This window comes from Ambystoma mexicanum, chromosome 11 (assembly GCF_040938575.1).
Source record: "Ambystoma mexicanum isolate Mex_15411 chromosome 11, UKY_AmexF1_1, whole genome shotgun sequence".
In the NCBI taxonomy this organism is placed as follows: domain Eukaryota; kingdom Metazoa; phylum Chordata; class Amphibia; order Caudata; family Ambystomatidae; genus Ambystoma; species Ambystoma mexicanum.
In genome coordinates this window covers 936,728,367-936,745,578 of record NC_090934.1, presented here as the reverse complement: position 1 = coordinate 936,745,578, position 17,212 = coordinate 936,728,367, and the positions used below count along the sequence as shown (strand labels likewise).

Sequence of the window (17,212 nt, the reverse complement as noted above, 5' to 3'; positions counted from 1 at the left end):
TCCCAGCCCCCACCTCTTCCGGCGGCGCTGTCTGCTGAGGTAAGCCCTCCGGCGAGGGCGACGCGATCTGCTGCTTCCATTCACGCATCAAAGCTTGAGAACTGGGACGCCTTTGTGCAGTCAGAAGTGCTACTAAAAAAAAGAACATACCGAGCCACATACTCTTGACATTTCTTCTACATGTCAGCAAGAGAACCCGTTGTCTGCTGCAAGCTTTACTGCAGGCGATGCTTGCAGCCCCGGCCGCTGCTTTGGGGAAGGGGCTGCAGGTGTGCAGGGCTTGTCCCTGGAAAGCAGGTGATGATCCCAGGGTGCCTTGGGCAGGACGCGGCCACTGTGGGGCGGGCGCTTCTCCTTGCTCTAGAGGACTTTGTTCCCTTCCCAGGGCGGCCAGGTGCTTGCTCTAGTCTACCCGGGTCTCCCTTTCCCAGGGACAAAAAAGTGTTATTTTCCTGATTTCCCCCTCTCTTTGAGGCCTGACACTACTGTTTTCTACTCTTCTGGGCCAGGAAATGGCATCCATGTGCCCCCCTCGCTAAAGAGTGGTGTGTGGTTTGCCCCCTACTTTGGGATCGGTACGGTGTTTCTTGCGCCATTCAGTCTATGAAGGGATTACTACCCCTGCTATGGGCTGACATGTTTTTACCAACACCCCTCACTCCATAGCCTGAAAATAGCATGGCCTCATCTGAATGAAAATCCTCTGTCACGATAAAATGGGATGGGGCCCCCGTTTCCAGTTCCTCTCCCTGCCCCCCAACACTGGCAGGCCTTTCTGTTGGGTATAACTTGGCAGAGCAGAACGATGCAAACCTTCGAATGTCCCCGCAGCCGAGAACCAGCTGTTGCTCATTGAGCAGGGGCTCTCTTCGGGGGAACGAGCCTCTAGGGTGGTCCTAAACCTCATTTCCTCCTGCCACCCCAGCTCTAGAACTCTGCATCTTCCGTAGGTGTGTGATTCTAGGAGAGCGGGAGAAGTATCCATCAGTGGCACGCTCTATCGCCCGCTGAGCCGGGGCATTCATCCAGACGCCGATTAAATGGAGGCACGTGCATGGGTGTACTTTTAATTTGTAGGGGGGGGGGGTCATGGGTGTTTGCCCCCCACTTTCCCCCTCATTTGGCAGGGGCCGCTTTCCTTTAAATGTAATGTGTCCTGTACCCCCCCCCCCCTCAACATGTTGAGCAAAGTTACTCCACAGAGAAGGGTTCGCTGTTCTGGGCCTATTCTCCCCTAATCCTGAGCGTCGCTTTCCGTGTTGCATAGATGAATGTAGACCGGGGGGGGGGGGTTCTTTAGGGGGGGGTACACTTGATTATGATGCTTTGTCGAGATGGCAATTCCCAAATTCACGGTGCGGTCGTTGTTTGAGGGGTGAAAGGGAGTTTCTGGAAACAGTTTTTATTGTGCCAACCAAACCAGGCTTCCATAGGCTATGCAGGCATGAGGCAAATGGGAGTTGGTGGGGGATGGGGGCTGGGGGGTGGAGTTGCTATCTCCTGATTGATTTGAAAGTCCTCCCAGTAAGTGGTGGTGATAGAATGATAAATGCTCAATTTTCCTGGGGCCTGGAAAATTGAGAAACGCTCCTTGGCGTGGGCCTCGTGACCCCTAGCGAGATTTTACAATCTACACACTCCACCAAAGTGACTCCATTGGGCGGCTCTGGTGGGCGGTATCCAGGGGAAAAGTCGCAGCCGAAAAAGCCGTTTTTAAAAATGCCTTTTTGAACTGAATTTATATGTGGGGGGATGAGTAAGTTACAGTAAGAGCAGTATGGGGAGCCTGCAGGACGTCTCCCCCGCATATAGTTGCAGGGGGCTTGACCGACAAGTAACTTTGAAAGGGAGTGACTGTCTCTGTCCCAAACCGGTGGGCCTTTTAGAGGCCCCCCCTTCTATTTGGCAATGTCATCATTTCAACACCGGTCTGCCATTAAGTAAGGCAGAGTTTGCAACCTTTGCATCTCCAGAGTTGTGTTGTACTACAACTTCCATTAGCCCTAGCCAGCAGAATAGACTGGTTCGGGTTCATGGGAGTCGTAGTCCAGAACATCTGAAGAGCCAAGAGTTGCAGACCCCGTGTTTCCAGGTCCTTTGTGAACTTGCCGAGGGGCCCCACGTCCAGGGGTGCTGTGAGGAATGCCCCTTGATTGGCATTCAGACGCCGCACAGTGGATAACAAGATGTTCAAGCATCGGCTCCGTGGATGGAACCGCTCGGGAGGGAATGGAAGTCATGCAAATGGCTGCACGAGAAGAGGAAGGATGGGCCTCCGCCCTGTACCTCGGCCTGCCGCCTGTCTTCCCCCACTGCACCCTCTGCCCACGGGTCAGGTAGAGGCTGACACGGTCCCTTCAGTCATTTGCATGTTGTGAAATCCTCCCCGGGATTACCTCATCCAAGCACTCCTGGCACTGGTGCCACAGCTGCAAGCAAAGCTAGCTCTGGCTGCCTGACAACCAGGAGGGAGGCGGTGGCGAAGGGCTGGTGCGCAGGAGGGGCCTGTAACCAGTCAGTCCTCCGCTTCATCACCAGGGCAACACTAAAGTTGACAAAATGGAGTTGCCGTAGCCTTTCACAGGTCTCCCTCCATTCATCAGAGGGGTGGACAAACATGATTTAAAGAAAAATGTTCTTGAACAAGCGGTTGTGATCGAAGGTGGATGAGTCTTGTGACTTCAGGAGACCTGCAGGCTGTGGTAGAAGTGAGCAGGAATGGTGGGGAGCTGAGTACCATTTACTTTTCTCTTTACCATTCCTCTACTTTTTACAACCATAGTCGCCATTCTAATAGAGGATTAGTCCATTCATGTCCCTGTGCAAGTGTAAAATTGTAATAGGAGCCTTAGTTACTGCTCATCGTGGAGGTGGGGGTGGTGTAAGGGACGTTTGGGTTTGTTTGGCAGAAATGCAAAGCGATTCACAGCGAAATTGACTGCGGTCAATTCTGCCATAAATAACTGCACTTGAGTCAAACAGCCCAAATCCGGCGGAGCTGCTTACGAATCAAGCGCAGCATTTAGGGGCAGAGCGGGTGGATGTTGCACATATGTGAGCTCATGATTGTGGAAGGTCAAGGCTAGCCCCACCCCACGCACTGCCATGCCTGTGTGCCATAATGGCCTTGCTTCTATATGGGAACGTCAGTACCTGTGGCGCCTCAGAAGGCACTTCTGTCTCCTTGCCCATCTGCCAGGACAGTTGCTCATTCAGGCCACACCTGCCTTACACAGCTCATTCACGGGTATACTAGAAGGGCGTGAGGCGCCAGGAGGCCAGGCCAATGGTAAAAGTGGCCCTGCAGCAAGTCCCAGTAGCTTGACACCATTGTGGTAGGTGATCTGGCTGCTTTGCCCCATGTGAAGGTGGCCAAGCACTCCTGCTCTTTGCAGTCCAGCAGGCAGAAGCGTAACTCAATGATGTGAACATTGTTTATGGTGCAGGTTGTGGGTGGGACTTCTGATGTAGCATCGTGCATTCAAGTAGAGGGCTTTCTTCACTTTGTTTCGCTATCTTCCTGCCTTCACGCATTTGATGATTAATTCTTGGTATCCTTTCCTTTTCAGGTCAGACGGGGCGGTACGTTCTCATCCAGACTTTGAGGGACAAGGAGAGGCAGCTTCTACCCAACGAGCGACCCTTGGAGTACCTCGCCAAGTGTGGACAGTACGCCAACGATGTCCAGTTTATTTTGCGCCGAACAGGCCCGAGCATGGCCGAGAGGCCATCTTCAGACACCACAGGACAGCCCCCTGAAAGGGTGGTGATCAGAGCCAGCTTGCCCCTTAAACCCAGGCCTGTCAGCACTGAGGTAACCCGGTCCAAAGAGCCCCGGAAAGCACTCACCTTCAACTTGGGCCCTATGGGGTCAAACGAACTGCTGGCCAAGCACAGGCAAAAGCAACAGCAACGGAATGGCTTGGAGTTGAAGGAGCCCTCCAAAGAGATCGGACAGTCTTCCAGGGCAAGTGGGCAGTCTTCAAAAGAGAGTAACCAGTCTTCCAGAGCAAGCAGCCAGCCCTCGAAGGACATCGGTGCCCCCTCTAAGGAGGACCTATTCAGGATGGTGCTGAGCCAGCAGGAGCACCTCCAGGCCCTGGAGCACAAGAACAACTCTGCTGGGACCGACCTGCAGGCATGGGAGCACAAGAACGGCCCCAGGCACGAGGATGAGATCTTGTACCTGGAGCAGCTTGTTCGCCGCAATGAGGCTGAGCTCAGCGAGGAGGACTTCTGGCACAGCGAGCTCCAGCTCGAAAGGGACACAGAACGGGGGCATCAGGACAAGTTACGGCAGCTGCGTGCCACCATAGACGAGTACACGCAGCGGATCCGGGAGTTGACCACGCAGACGGAGGCTTTGGAGAAGGAGATTGAGCGGGCGCAGAGGGAAAAGGCCACGCCCAGCCCCGCAGAACTTCAGGACATGCTGAGCCGGATGAAGCGGGAACTGGACTCTAAGACCAGTCAGAGCTTACAGCTGGAAAGCAACATTTCCAACGTGGAGAAGGCCTTTGCAGAAGCGGAGAGAACGCTTCAGGTATAACCTGTTCTATTTACAATGCTGTAACCCAGATGTATATCTTAATTTTTTAACATGTGGAGTTGCATTAACAAACTGGTGCATGGGACCTTTCCCTGCTGAGTGGATAAAAAAGATGCCATGAGTGGCCTTCCTCTCAACAGTGAAAACAAGATGGCTGCAACAAGCCCGAGCGAACTAGCGTAGGGAGTCCCGCACGCTCATAGGTGCATACATTAGGGTGACCAGATTTCAAAAGTAAAAAACCGGGACAGGGCAACTAACATAAAAGTAGGACTAAACCTTGAAAGTGGCTGTGAAGGCACTACACTTTAGTAGTGTTGGGAGGAGAAGGGGGTTTAAGTGTTAGTGTTCAAAGAAACACATATTATAATTAAATTATTACAAACAAACACTATCTTAAGTTGTCAAATGCAGCATTTCTTCTGTGCGAGCTGTGCCTGCCAGCTATGAAGAACTACTACCAAAAACCAGGACCACTGCAGTGTCTAATAAAAACATAATCTTGAGAAAGGGGGACAGACCATCAAAAACCGGGACAGTCCTGGGAAAACCGGGACGTCTGGTCACCCTAGCATACATGCCAACCTTGTGCAGCACCTGGGAGGGAGATTCTTTCACTAAAAGCAGGAGAATGTGTTCCGGCCATTGCAATGATTTGGGGTTCGAAATATTTTAAGAGGGAAAACGTTTAAAATAGCAAAAATGTTAATAGAAAAATTGGGAGGGTTGGCATGTATGTAGGTGCCTCTCCCTCCATGCCATGCAGATCTTCGGGGTAGGCCTGAAACGCATTTCCTGACTGTGCAGCCTGTGTTTTTAAGTGCGTCAGAGTAACTAATTTGCACTTCCTTGTTTCTGGATCTTCTTTATGTGGTTGTTTAATGCCGCGTGCCTCCTCCCCCCTGCTGAAGAATGCAGAATGGTGCGTTCTAATTGCTAGTTGCTTACGGCTGTAACAAAGGAGGGCGGTGCAGGAAGTTTTTGGGAATCTAGGTTTCATGCGTGCCTGCTGGAAGCACCATGGTTTAAAGGGGTGTTAAAGGCCCAGCGGCGCTGGAGCGTTTATCTCGGGCTTTTGAAGCTAGTGCCGTTGTACAGGATGTTTTAAACCTAGGCTAGTTACAGCGTGGCTCCCTAAAGTTCAAAGTCTTAGGGAAGGAAGCGGGTATGTTCATTTTGGAGTCCAAAATCATTGAGACTCCTTTGGCGTCAGACCGTTTACACAGTGAAGCAAAATGACCCAATGGCATCGAGGCACTAGACGAGAGAAGGGGCTCTATAATGCAAAAGGTCCCCTGTGACTAGCAGAAAAGGGGGCACTTCCCTCAGTCCAGTAGCCTGGTGTTTAACACTACCCTTTTGGCCCCTGAAAGAAGCTCCAGTCCAGTGCTGAGCGGAGGAGGGGCGTGGCGATAGGAATATTTACAAATACAGAGGGGCTCCATGGACCCACAAACTGCTTGTTATAGGTGGCCAACATCACCTGTCGAACACAAATGCAGAATGGGGCGCAAAAAGCACATTGGCCCTCTGTGAAACGCCCCGCCAACTTGTGCCTTTCACTAAACATTGCAGTAGATGGTACAAAACAATCAAATGAAATCTGAGATTATTTTAATTTGTAAACGAAAAAAAATCACATGCTTATTAAAATACCATTTCTCCTAAAACCCCTTTTTCACTGCTTCCGTTTGAGAAATCCCCATCAAAGTTTACAGTGTGTTGTGCATTACATGTCGGCATGAACCACTCAAGGTACCAGAAAAAATAGGGTGACTTCATGTGCTGGCAACCCCCAGACCCGTCCCTGCAACATCCCTGCACACCACCTGGGCCAGTACCAAGCGGTAAGCCCCACGTGCCAACAAAAGTGACAGTCGCTGACACTCAGCCCACACCTAGGAGCAAGAGATCCGACACTGGTGAGCTCTTATGACACCCATCTCATCCCCTCTTAAATAGCAGTTAGGGGGTGTGGGGCCAGAACCGTCTCCATCTTAACAAGTCCAGGATTGCACGTCGGGGGGCGGAGGGGGTTCCATGGCGCATTGTGAGCCAAGAGGGGGGGACGCCTACTTGGCTCCCCTTTTTTAAGCGCTCCAGTTCCCACCACGCCAGAGACCCATTGCAGTAGCCCCTTCCCTTGCAATGCATAATGATGGCGTCCTCGTGCTGCCGGGTGCTGGAAGCCACGCCCCCCCTGTCATGTTGCCAGGGCTTGCTAAGAGGTATCCCCTTGCCATTTCAATTGATAGACTGCATTGTGAAAACTGACATTTTATGCCTTCCAGAGATATCTGGGGACTCGCAGTTTGTGTGTGTGTTTGTTTTAATTACAGCTTGGGGTGTCTGGTTAGCTTGACACAAACTGCTACCAGTAGCTACTTTGACTCCCCAAACCAACTGGTTCTATGCAAACATGCCTATTTGACATTAAATCTGTGATTGGGAATGTGGATATGTGAGCGTTATGGCATATTTCAAAGACTGCATAACCGGTCATATATAATTGTCAAAGTTATAGTGTGCATCTTCTAGGAGTTACATTTGCAGAACGCTAATTAACAGCTGCTGGTTCCCCCGGGGTAGCGCCGGCTTACTGCGTGATGCTGAGTAATCCTTACTTCGATCCCTAAATGAACCACCAGTGAGCGATGTGAGATTTTTACATTGTTTCCAATGTCCAGAAATGCTGACACTGTTGCAAATAGGCAGAATTGAAGTCTAAGAATCAATCGCTGCACCTGCTTGGATTTTTAGTGTTGGTTATAAGTCGGTGCTAAAGCCAAAACTATTGCATTAGAGTACAGATGGGGAGAAATGGCATATGAGGAGGAACACAAAGCGGTGTTTGGTTATTTACCCACACATTGACAGCCCATGGTCATGCTTGTCCCTATGGTCATTCCGACCCGCCACGCAATTTATAAGCACTATGCGTGTCCTTCACTGAAGTCCTGTTAAAAACGAGCATTGGCAAAGACAACCATTTTGGATTCTGTATTGGGCATTAGGCAAAAGCTAAAACTGTTGGCATTGCCATAGCCTGTTTTCTATTTTGGCGCACGTTTCACTTCAGGTGGGTAGACACCCATCATTGAGACCCAGGGAGGCTGCTATCCTGCAACATTTTGCATCAGTGAGATTTGGAGGATTTAAAAAATTGGCTTAAATCTACATCCAAAATATTCCAGTCCATGTTTTTCATGTCTCGATTATCGTAGATGTTAAAGCTGGTTGGCCGATGCTAGTTTAGGTCCGCTCACTTAGAAGAGTATAGTTTGTCGTAAGCGGCTGCTGTCACTCCGAGCACCATGAGAATGGGCCGTGCCAAAGGGCCGGTCATGCTGCATGGTCTGCCGCAGACATTGAGGGATATCGGAGGGTTCTTAGGTGTGATCGGAAATCACAATGAAGATGCTTCAAAACCTAGACTTAGGACACCAGTGTCTGAAAATGTCCAGGCTGTGGGGCACGGAGGACCAGTGATATTTTGTTAGAAAACTTGAAATCCTCATGGTTAAAGTTTCAGGCATGGTTTCCAACTAAACCCATGTCAGGCAGGTGTCTTTTCCGTCCGATTCTGTTGCTTTCTTTGCATTGTGGGACTTGTAGTCTTCCGTTTAAAATGGAAAAAGCTAAACTACAGCTGGTAGAGTGCAAAGGATAAAACCATGACTGGGTGGTCTTCACCCAGCTGGCCTAGGTCTAGAGGAAATCGACCTCCATGAGGACCCTTTCAATCACTGCAATGGTAGGATTTATTTTTCAATTCCTCTGTGTACAGTGAGTTGTCTGCTTTCCAGCGGGGTGGTAGGTGCTTGTGTCACGTAAGTTGAGCATTGAATTTGCTTCCCCCTTTGGGATCCCAGCAAAGAGGCCAGGTATTGAAGGAGTGTGGAGTATGCACTTTCCAGTTGCCCTCCAAGCCGGTTTCTTAGACGTTGACGACTGCAGTTCCTAGAAGCCTGAAAGCGAGGTCGTCGCATGAGTGCTTGGAGGCCATTTATTGTTTGGATTTTGCACTATAAGAAAGCCCCTCCCTTTTGTCACTGCATTTTACCCACCAGTGCTTGTCTTGACTTGTTCCATCATGCCCGATTCTTGGGGCCGTTTTCTATTCGGCCCATGGAGGGGGAGGGGAGTGAACTGGCCATCCTGCTGTCCCATTTTCTTGTTGCTGGGACATGGTTTGCACTAGGTTTGCGTAGCGGCTCTTGTGCAGGTGGTGATGTCATCTGTTTAAAGGGCCGGAAGCTCGTTTGATACAAAGCAACAGAGCACTCAGCTGCCTGACCAGAGTCCGCTTCAAAACAAAGGTGGTGTGATGGGCAGGCGTTGCTTATTAACCTGGGTGCTTGCATGGCAGGTGTTTCTCAGAATACATTTCTCAAGCTAAACCCGTCACTCTTTTCCAGTGTTAATTTAGAAACCTCTCTTACGCAAAGTCCTTAAAGATAACGTGCAGCTTATAACGCAAAGTATACTTTGTAAGCAATGGAAATCGCTTCTCCTGCACAACCATCAAATCTACGTTGCATAAAAATGTTAATTGAAAATGCTGAGATTGGTACTAAAAACATGCCCTGCACAACCATCAAAACATTCCATAACACTGTTAATTTCAACAGAACATTTCACACCACAACAGAAACGAGCATCACATAGAAGCTCAGCTGACATGTTAATATATATTCCGAGGGGTTTTGTTTGAAGAGCAACTTTCTTTCTAAAGTAATCCAGGGCTCGGTTTTCCCCAGAATAGTTAGTCTTTTTTTGTGAAGACTTGCCTGTTTTAATACCAAGCAGAGACCTTTTCTGCAGAGGGCATGTGTCCTGCTGGCTACACAGAACCAGAAGCTATGCGCTGCGCTCCTACTTTGCCCTGAGGTGTGATCCTACCCAGGGAAAACCCCTTAATTGCTGTGTGCCTCTAATCGAATCCCCTGATTGGCAACATTGAGAGAGCTACGAAATTGGCTAAATTGCCATTAGGTGTAGGCCCAAATACCTACATCTTAGCCATTTATTGGTATTTCTTTCACACAACTAATTAGTCCAAATTACAAAAAAGGGGCTTGAGGAAAGGACTACAGTCCGGTGCTTAACATATACAGGGCGTGCACCGATTAAGCAGAGCACAGGAAAGGGCCGACTGCCAGTGCACTAGTTGTGGAACGATTGTTGGCCACATTCATTCATTCATTCCGACCAGAAATAAGAACTACACTTGCTTCTAAAATATTTAATGCAGAAAAAACAATACATTGAGCCAAGTACTTCCATCACCTTAAGAACACAGTGCCTGCAGATGCATTTGAGGTAGATTTTTGAAGTTCTGAAATCCCGCTCTTCCTCGCTCAGTGCAACACAAATATCCAGTTAAATGTGATAAAATGGTGTGTGACCATACACGGTGGTGGTTTAAATTCTGAAAAATTACAGGAACAATTGTTAACCCTGTATATCTGTCACTCCCCCTCCCCCACCCCTCATTCCCCCCACACACCGAAACCATACAGCCCTACCAGATCAATATCAGAGTTTGTTTGTTTGTTTGTTTTATTCACTTATAATGCGCACCAGACCCGAAGGTGGCCGGGTGCAGCAGTACAGAAAATGCGAAGCTTAGGTTGCAGGGTGGGGTCATGGGATACATACACTGTACAAATACAAAATACAAATATAGAATGCAAAATATCACAGTAAGGCAGCAGTTGCGGTTTACATGCAGAATAAATACAAAAGAGTCAGTGGGGTGCCGGCACTGGCCACTTAACCAGCCAACACCAGTACTCTGCAATGGCCAAGCTTTTCGGTGAACTGAAGATCCTGCCATGGCACCCCAATCTTGCTGGACAGGGGCACTCCTCCTACCCCTGGAGGCTTCTTCAAGCAATCTTTTCCTCTCAAATGCACATGTCACCTCAACGAAACAGACTTTTCCCAATGCCCGATAGACGAATCCCATCTTGATAGAAAATGTGCTCACCCCACCACGTGGTATGCTCCAAAGCCTTCCCACCAACAACCTAGACCTTTCAGTGTTTTATTTCTTCACCAAATTGTTGATGTCCCTGCCACTCATACCCCAACCCAATGCTTCCTTGTTAAATTGGGACCACGTAAATATCTCCGGGAAATACACAGTAATCCAGCCTCTGTGGCACCCCCTATCAAGCCCTTACCGCCGAAATGCAAAACCAACCGCTTCGTAGAAGGCCGCTTGTAATGCTGGTCGGGCCACAATAAGACTTTGTGAAGGCAATGCAGATGGAGACTACTCATGCAAACTCAGAAAATGGAAGCACAGTCAACCCTTGCCGGTTATGGCTGTGCGCGTTCCCCAGACCTGCTGCTGCGGTTTGTTTGATGGACCTGTGTCACAGAACCAAGTTATGTTCCATTATAGACGAGGCATTCACCTGTAAATTAAGACAATGAAACAGGTAATATAATGTAGAAACAGCCGTGTCATCTACCAGAGCGAACAATTGCAAACCGACAGATGCAAATCCAATCCAAATTCAGAGCAGGTTAGGTTGCGCAAAATTCTACTTTGCAGCAATGCTAATAAGACACACACTTGCTTGCCACCAACTCTAAACCTGTCGATTTAACGTGAACGTTGTCCCTTTGTTCGTGCCACCCCCATGCACCGTGCCACACAATTCCTCAGCCTACTTACGCGACCACCGGACTGTGGAGGAGTGATGCCACAGAGACCCTGGAACTTCAGGAAAAGGGATCCTCCCTCCAATCACAGGACCACACCGGACTCCACTCTCCCACAATCCAGTCCTACGGACATAAACCGAAGGACTGACGCAACATGCCGAAAACGCACAGTAACTTCACAGCGCCTTTGAGGTACCTGTTGGTGCCAAGGCACACCAGGAACAGGGGGGGGGGGGGTCCTTCACCTCTTCCCCTGTTAACTTTTATCTCATCCTCCTACTCACCTCACCATGTTGACCTCTACCGCTTGATAACTGGATAGCTAGTAAACCAGAGCATTCTGCTTAATAGAGGACCCTGCTGTGGCTACACTGATTTTCGTGGCCTGTACAAGCAGGGTTTGAGGGTAAATAATGTACATTTTCAACCCTGGTCTTAAAAGGTAGTTGTTTTTGTGAACTGCACTGTTTCTGTCCAGATCACTGTTGGCACAGACGCCCAAGGCAATGAAATAGCTTGGGTTGAGTGCCTGCTGCAGACATCTTGCTGTAGCCCTCAGTTGCTGCCTTGCATCCCAATAAGTGAGAGTCTATATCTAATTCCAATTTATGCAAAATAAGAGGGATGATGGTGTGACGAATCAATTTCCGGGGCACCAGTGGTCCTGGGATGAATATCTGTTTCTAAACCATCAATCAGCCCCACACCTCTAGTACACCAGAAAGGATCCGAACAGATAGGAAACACAAGTCCATTATGAACTTCCTTGTCCAATTTTGGTAACGTGAATGGAACAGCAGGCTTATCTCTGCAAGGTCGTGGATTGTTGGTTAGTTGCAACACAGCGAAAATACAATTACCCAATGATAAAACAAACTGTCCAGTCAAGGTTGTATACAAATATTGACTTTATTATTATTACAACAGACAGTTCTAGCACACTACAAAATACAACCCACCCAAAATATAACCCAACCTGTAAAGGAACACAGACAGTTTCACGACGGAAAGGGGTGCACTCTGGATACTGACAGGAAGGTAGTCGGTAAAGCAATCAGTCTTAACTGTTCAAGGTTATTTGGTTTCAGCACCAACGGAGCAAGGGGTCGTAAATGTCACTAGGGGCCTTCGAAGAAGGACCATGGGGACAGACCACAATGCACCTGGTGCTTGAAATGATCTTGATGCCTGACAGCGTTGAGTTGGTTCCAGGATGCTTTGCAGCTCCTGCGAGAGAGTTCAATTTGTATTTGTATTTATATAGTGCAGACCAGGCCCAAGGGTAACCGGGCGCATATCTTAGTAAAGCAATTACATTATATTTACAAGTAAGGGAGCAGTACATTTCATATCTTCATATCTTAGTGGAGCAGTTACATTATATTTACAGGTGAGGGAGCAGTACATTACATATCGTCACAATAATCCCGACAAAATGAAACAAGTAGACGTTACAAATCAGGCATCGATCATCAGTGCAAGAAGGGTCCCAGGTGGCCCGTTCAGTAAAGAGGAGCAGTTGTTAGTAGGAAGTAGCTAACCAAAGCTTGGCTTTGTGTTTGAATTGGTTGAAAGAAGGTAGGGTTCTGATCAGGAGTGGTACAGTGTTCCAAAGCTTTGCTGCCAAGACAGGGAAGCTGGCGCCACCAGCAGATTGAAGCTTGAATCTAGGGATCGAAAGACCTTGGTTATGTGCAGATCTGAGTGCTCGTGCGGGTGTGTATTGAGTGAAGCGCGAGGCTAGGTATGAGGGAGCCTGGTGGTTTACGCATTTGTAGGTGAGGGCCAGTGCTTTCAGGGAGATCCTTTGGGCGACTGAAAGCCAGTTGAGGTTCTTCCTGGTTTCTGAAATGTGGGAGGATCGGGGGATGTTGAGGGCTGCTCTAATGGCATTATTTTGGGTTGTCTGGAGTTTATTAAGATTACCCTGGTTGGTGCCCTGGTACAATGAATTGCAGTAGTCCAATTTGGACATGACCAGGGTCCTGGCCAGGGTGATGCAGTTCTGGGCCGTGAGGAAAGGGCGGCAGGCTGAGATCAATTTGCAGGTGTAAGCAAACGCAGAGGCCTTCAAGACAGGAGACAGCTGCAGGTATCAGGCGGCAGGCAGTTCTGCAAGCGAGGCTGGGCGGACGGCTGCAGGCCGGCCTATACGGTGGCTCTGTGTCAAGATTCATTGTCTCTGTGCTGGTTGGCGGATCTGGGACGCTGGTCGAGGCGTCTCGTACAGCTTTAGTGACTGCAGCTTGACAACAGTGAGTGGTGCAACCGGTCACGGTTCGAGGGCTTGACTGCCTCAAAAATGTCTTTTAAAAGATGGACACTGGTTGATGCTTGTGTGGCACTCCTCCTAGCTTCTTCGCAGGGCTCGTGGCATCCTTTCAAGGCAGACGGCCCAAAGCTGAGGAGAGTGCTTGCAGGCAACAGCCTTGTCTTTTGTTCAGAGACTCTCTGGCACTTCACACCTAGGAAGCTTGATGGCAGAACCTAGCAGGGCATGCTGTGTGCTGGCTGGGTACCAGTTCTGGAGCTGCTGGACGGGGTCCTCTGAGTCTGGTATCTCCCTCTGTTCCCTGTGAGATGTTTAGGGGAGGGTTCTTGCTTCCCTCTTGGAAATCCTGGCTTTCTTTCACTGGTGGAAGATGTAAGGCAGACTGTACCTTCAGCCAGGGTCCAAATGAGTCCTTCTTACTCCTTTTGTAGTAGTCAGATGATCAGCTAAGTGAGGAGCTCAGCCCTCTTTTAAAGCCAAATGGGCCGCAGTGATTGGTGCAGGCTAAGCCTACCTCAAGGAACCAATGCAGGGTCCCCACCAATAATCTTCTGTTATGCGTGAGGTCAGGGCCAGAGTGCTTTGCAACCGGAAAGGTAAGGGGTGACACCATGTACTCCTAAATCCCACCGATCTCCATGTCTGTTGTAGATCAAAGTGTCTCTCTGGTTAACTGAGCCCTCTGTGACTCTTGATCATGGTGCAGGTCTCCCTTGAAGTTTGTGACGAGAACAGACTTTGTCTCCCTTAAATCACATACTTCTCCCTCTGAAAGGGGTCTGCTATGCAGGAGTTGCCTACGGTAAATAGTGAACCAGACATACCATTCACTGTCCTTCATACAGAGGGGTGGGAACTCCCTTCAAGTTGACACGTTGCATATCCACGAGGTATTCGTTTTCCTGCCCATTGTTAAGTTCTGTGACAAGGCCTATTTGCAGGCCTGCTTCAATTAACTCCTCAGTATGTGCCGCCACCACACAGAACTAGGACAATAGAACAGGGCGGATCCATGGAGCCATTGATATTTAATTAGGCTTGACATGGCAGGAGGAGGGTGTTGCCGTTCTCTGGATGGTTTCGTGCTCCCCTTGCTGTTACCCGTCATATAAATGTGACGGGGAGGACTGCACCTGTAGGCTGTGTCCCCAAGAGTACACTGGACTATGTGTTTGTTATGCGGCAAGCATTACAAAATGTGTGCGTATTAGCCCCACATATTTTAGGAGGTTGATCTAACATCATTCTATTTCCTAAAAATCATTTAAAAAATGCCTTGGGGAGCGCACATTCCCCATGCAGATGGTCGAATCCCTCAGGGGGTGAAACCTGTTTACATGCTAGATGAATTTCCACTAGAATGCTGAATGAGTAGGTGAATGAGGGGGGCAAGGACATGAATGGTCATGTCCTCTGCATTCCATCGAGAAAGCCAACCACGTGGATGTGCTCATGCTTGGCACATAAGGGCATCACACAGTTTGTGGTGCGCTGTATAAAATGGTCCTTTAGTAAGATGACTCTTAATTTGGCACAATTATGGAAGGAAGGCTTGGCTCAGGAGCTGGGCATTAAGAGAGGAATACTAACCAGGACAGGAAAAGTTGGCTTGTAGTTGTTGCCTTTCGCTCCATGCCTTTTTGCGCTTCGAAGCGCAGAGTAATTTCCCTTCCTAGGTAAGGTTTCTCCAGGTTACACTTCATGTTCTACCACAACGATGAGCCTTACTGTCAAACTCCTAGCAACCGTGGTTGCTATGATAACGTTGGTGCTGGAGGTAACCTGTTCCTCTCAGGCTCGTGACAGTTACTTGTCGTCCCCAACCAAGCAGTCACGGAGCCCCAGAGACTCCGGTACTTCAAGGGATCTCGCAGAAGCTGCGTCGCAATGCTCCGGTCAGTCTTCCTGTGCCGACGCTCTAGCATCCATCATGAACCCTTCCGCATCTCCTATTTTCCCCTGCTTCTCCCTTCTCTGTATTCCTCCTTCCTTCTCCTTGTCCCAACTCCTGGATCTGCCTATTAACAAGCATCACAGCCCCTGGTTCCTGCTCGCTGGTGCCTTACTCTGCCTCACGGATCAGGCAGGTTTATTCCCCAGAGGCTTTCCCTTGGTGGTCACTCTGGTTCACGAGCCTCCGTTATCAATCTTCAGGTTTCGTCGTGTTTCAGTAGAGGCTTCCGTATTCCTCATTTGACATCACTGACCAGGTACGTGCCCCGTAACAAGCGTAGGTGGTGTTGGGGGCTCATAGTAATCCTAGTCCAAAACATCTGGGGAGCCACATGTTGCAGGCCCCTGCTCCAAGAACAGGCGCCCTGCATTTGTGAGGGTGAGCTTACTGCCTAGTCCACGACTGTAGTACCTGATCACTGCTTATTTGTTCTGAAAGGTTGACCACACTGAGGCAGTGTAGTCCATCTGGACTAGTGTATAACCGACGGACCCTTAACGCTGCTGCCCTTTCAGGGGCACTGGCTTGAGAGGGAATTTCCTAGTATGCCGGTACACCACTACCGGCAATGGAAAACGAAATCCGTTCCCGGCAGGTGTCTTGTGGCCAATCGCCAGCTCCTTGTTGAGCAAACGGAGCGCAGCTGCAGTCCATTACCCGGAGCAGCCTCAGATTTCTACACGCTTAGTCAGATGGTGCACACAGACGTCTCTTCTGAAGGTCACCATGGTGCTGTTACTCCATTTTAAATCTGGCTGGAGGGTGTGTGGGCTCCTTCATAAACGTTGCAAAGGTAATGGGATGGGGTCTGGCAGGGAGGGAAGAATTACCCCACAGGAAGTTCTAATGGGCACTACGCCACGGTCGACAAAGTCCTCTTTCTTCTTGTCTAGAACTTAGGCTATCCACCCTCAACGCAGAGTCACTAAGGCACTGTTTACCGTCAGTGTGTCTGACTCCACTGAGCACCGGGCACACACAGTGGACATTGGATAGCCTGGCTGTTTGTCTACCTAAACAAAGGACATCGTACCAGTTGTGCAGAGTTTGCACTATTCGCTATGGCAGGAAAGCTCAGAATTCTGCCCTTGGGAGTTTGAATCCCAGCAAGGCCAGCTCGGCATCCCTTCCCTGTGTGATGAATTGAGTAACATTAAATGAGATACTAGTTACTATAAGAATGCTTAGAAATTGAAGTAATCCGCATGAAGCGCTGTACAACACCTTGTATGTCTGGTAAGTGTATTGTATACTTTGCACAGTGTGTTTACAGTCTGAGACTTGGCTATTCGTATTGTGTATTAGCACCCGGTGGGGACAGAGCGGCAGCCTCCCAGCCAATCAGGAGGCTCGGAACAGGGTCTTTATCTCATGGTGAAGCCCCCGCTCACAGCCTCTTCAGAAGCAGGAGGCCACCATCTTTCATGGCGGGGTTGAGGAAAGTGTGCCCCGTGTGCTCCCTTTCCCGAGCTAGCCCCACCCCCAATTTCCACATTCCTCAACCCCACCTGTATTTCTTGTTGACACCTGTAACACTGTTCGTGCCACATCCCCATCACAGCAATGGCTATCGTAAAAAACGAGAATGGACTAAGTGTAGTTCACTTCTCCCTATTCCATGGCGGCCATCTTTTTGTCCTTTTTTTTTTTTTTTTTTTTTTTTTTTTTTTTTTCAAGCTGAGAAACAGCAAACATGCATTTTTCAACTTGTAAAATAACTTTTAGCATCCTGGTATAACATGTTGGGATGCTAACGGCA

General features: G+C 49.1%; 1 protein-coding gene across 11 annotated transcripts in view; it reads left to right on the top strand.

Annotated features, from left to right (window-relative positions):
- The window catches only part of LOC138503946 (ras association domain-containing protein 8-like), a 453,289-nt gene that overhangs the window by 422,590 nt on the left and 13,487 nt on the right, over window positions 1-17,212 (top strand). For all 11 annotated transcript variants that reach the window (XM_069624064.1, XM_069624060.1, XM_069624061.1 and 8 more), the window contains one exon: window positions 3,570-4,543. In XM_069624064.1, coding sequence (XP_069480165.1) covers window positions 3,570-4,543 — 974 coding nt within the window. The remainder of the gene's footprint in view (window positions 1-3,569; window positions 4,544-17,212) is intronic.